At 45.9% G+C, this 2,836-nt stretch overlaps 1 protein-coding gene across 1 annotated transcript in view; it reads left to right on the top strand.

Moving 5' to 3' along the window:
• Positions 1–2,657, top strand: part of LOC108297023 (histone lysine demethylase PHF8-like) — a 6,350-nt gene extending 3,693 nt beyond the window's left edge. Inside the window, exons 3-4 of the mRNA XM_017519651.2 lie at positions 1,338–1,498; positions 2,496–2,657. Of these exons, the coding sequence (XP_017375140.1) occupies positions 1,338–1,498; positions 2,496–2,641 (307 nt within the window). The 3' untranslated portion in view covers positions 2,642–2,657. The remainder of the gene's footprint in view (positions 1–1,337; positions 1,499–2,495) is intronic.
• Positions 2,658–2,836: the final 179 nt, after the last annotated feature.

Here is a 2,836-nt window from a genome sequence, read left to right as displayed (position 1 = left end):
CCGCCTCCTGGGTTCAGGCAATTCTCCTGCCTCAGCCTCCTGAGTAGCTGGGATTACAGGCACGTGCCACCATGCCCAGCTAATTTTTTGTATTTTTAGTAGAGACGGAGTTTCACCATGTTGACCAGGATGGTCTCGATCTGTTGACCTTGCGATCCACCCGCCTCGGCCTCCCAAAGTGCTGGGATTACAGGCTTGAACCACTGCGCCCGGCCCGATTTTTCTACTCCTAAAGCTTTATTTTTTGCCATTTAATCTTTGGACTGTCTAGGATTATGTAAAGAATGAAATAGGCTGGGCACAGTAGCTCACACCTGTAATCCCAGCACTTCAGGAGGCTGAGGTGGGCGGATTACCTGAGGTTGGGAGGTAGTTCAAGACCAGCTTGACCAACATGGAGAAACCCCCATCTCTACTAAAAATATAAAAGTAGCCGGGCGTGGTGGTGCATGCCTGTAATCCCAGGTACTTGGGAGGCTGAGGCAGGAGAATCACTAGAACCCTGGAGGCAGAGGTTGTAGTGAGCCGAGATCACGCCATTGCACTCCAGCCTGGGCAACAAGGGTGAAACTCCATCTCAAAATAAAAAATAAATAAATAATGGGATAGGCATTGAGCTTAATATATTTGTCTCAACACAAGTTGTCAGAGTTGTTAAATACAAATTTTGTCTCCAACATGATTTAAAAAGAAAACTATTTTCCTTCCTTTCTTCCTTTTTGTTGCTTTTTTAAAAAAAGAGACAGGGACTCTTAACACCCAGACTGGAGTACAGTGGCATGATCAAAGCTCACTGTAACCTCCAACTCCTGGGTTTAAGCGATCTTCCTGCTGCAGCCTCCCAAGTATCTGGGACTGTATAGGCCTGCACCACCATGCCCAGCTAATTTAGAAATGTTTTGTGGAAACAAGGGTTTCGAAATGATGCCCAGGCTGAAACTTATTAAGTATGCATGTTGAGAAAGTTGTTGTAAAAATGTTTTTGTTTTGTTTTAATCAGTCTTTTCTCTTTATTTGACAGTGTTTTAAATTGGGTAATGCTGCTCTGGGTTAGAACTAATCCTCCAAACTTGTCAGATATGTCTTCTTTCTGGCCAGGCTATTGACTGATTTCTTCTTGTCACCCAGACAAGAGCACTATATTGGCAGAATACTCCCCACCTCTGGCAGTGACCTGGTCTCTTGCCTTGGACAGGTCATTTCTTCCCTGGCGCATGAGGTTTTTGCCATTTGTTGCCAGCTCACATTAGGTCCCCTCTTGAAAACTCCACATCTTGGGTGAGTGGCGGCATCCAATAAGGGCCTAAGGCTCAGGCTTTCTCTCCTGTGGCCCACAGCTCAGATGAAGTGATTCTGAAGCCCACTGGAAATCAACTGACTGTGGAATTCCTGGAAGAAAATAGCTTCAGCGTGCCCATCCTGGTCCTGAAGAAGGATGGGTTGGGCATGACGCTGCCCTCACCATCATTCACTGTGAGGGATGTTGAACACTATGTTGGTAAGACACTACAGACCCTCTTACCTGTAACATTCTTCATTCCTGTCAAGATCTGTGTCCCTTCCCCTCCGATCTGTTTTTGCATTTCCTCTCTAGCCATCTTGGGAATCTAAGGTGAAGTGACTTGTCCAAAGTCATTCTTTGGCAGAGATAGAGCCCAAAGTCTAGTCTCCTTCGTTCTCCTTTCATTCATTCACTCATTCATTTATCAGAGACAGGATCTTGCTCTGTTGCCCAGGCCGGAATACAATGGTACGATGAGCTCACTGCAGCCTCTACCTCCTCCTGGGCTCCAGGGATCCTCCCATTCAACCTCCCCATTAGCTGGGACTATAGGGATGTACCACCACGCCTAGCTAATTTTGTTTATTTTTTGTAGAGATGAGATCACACTATGTTGCTCAGGCTGGTCTCGAACTACTGGGCTCAAGCTATCTTCCCAGCTTGGCCTCCCAAAGTGCTGGGATTATAGGTGTGAGCCACTACGCCCAGATCTTTCTCCTTTTAATAGTCCATACAACCCTAGGTTGAGCTCGGTTTTTTTTCTTACCTGGGAAATTTTTAGGTATCATCATCTCTCTTCTGTTGAAATCAGAAAGCTTTTGACTGTTGTTCTCACATGCCTCTTGTTGTCTGGGCATTAGTTTCTGGGGAGAGGATGAGAAGAAATGGAGAAGCAAGGCCCAGGCAGGTGGATTACTGTGTGTGAGGCTGTGTGTCTGGTAGTTCCATTACCCTAGCATGATCTGTGTCTAGCACATAGTTCTAAGGAAATTGTGATGGATTCCTACCCCTGCCCCTCAAACACACACACACACACACACACACACACACACACACACACTCTCTCTCTCTCTCTCTCTCTCTCTCTCTCTCTCTCTCTCATACTCACTTGGAGGAGAGAAGCTTTGAGTGTAAGGGACTGCTGATGAGGGGACAAGAGAGTCTTCCACAGTCCCTGAGACTACTTGGTGCAGAACCTATCTCTTTACTCCAGGTTCTGACAAAGAGATTGATGTGATTGATGTGACCCGCCAGGCTGACTGCAAGATGAAGCTTGGTGATTTTGTGAAATATTATTACAGCGGGAAGAGGGAGAAAGTCCTCAATGTCATTAGTTTGGAATTCTCTGATACCAGGTAAGAGGAGCAGGAGTAACAAAAAAGCCTGACAAAATGCCTAAAACTTGTGTGATATGTATACCTAGTGTACATTCATATTCCTTTTTTTTTTGAGATGGAGACTTGTTCTGTTGCCTGATTCCTTAGGCTGGAGTGCAGTGGCACAATCTCAGGTCACTGTAACCTCCTCCTGGGTTCAAGCAATTCTCCTGCCTCA

Source organism: Cebus imitator, unplaced genomic scaffold (genome assembly GCF_001604975.1).
Source record: "Cebus imitator isolate Cc_AM_T3 unplaced genomic scaffold, Cebus_imitator-1.0 Scaffold763, whole genome shotgun sequence".
NCBI classification, from domain to species: Eukaryota; Metazoa; Chordata; class Mammalia; order Primates; family Cebidae; genus Cebus; species Cebus imitator.
The sequence above is the reverse complement of the archived record's forward strand: the minus strand, read 5'-3'. Positions and strand labels throughout refer to the sequence as shown.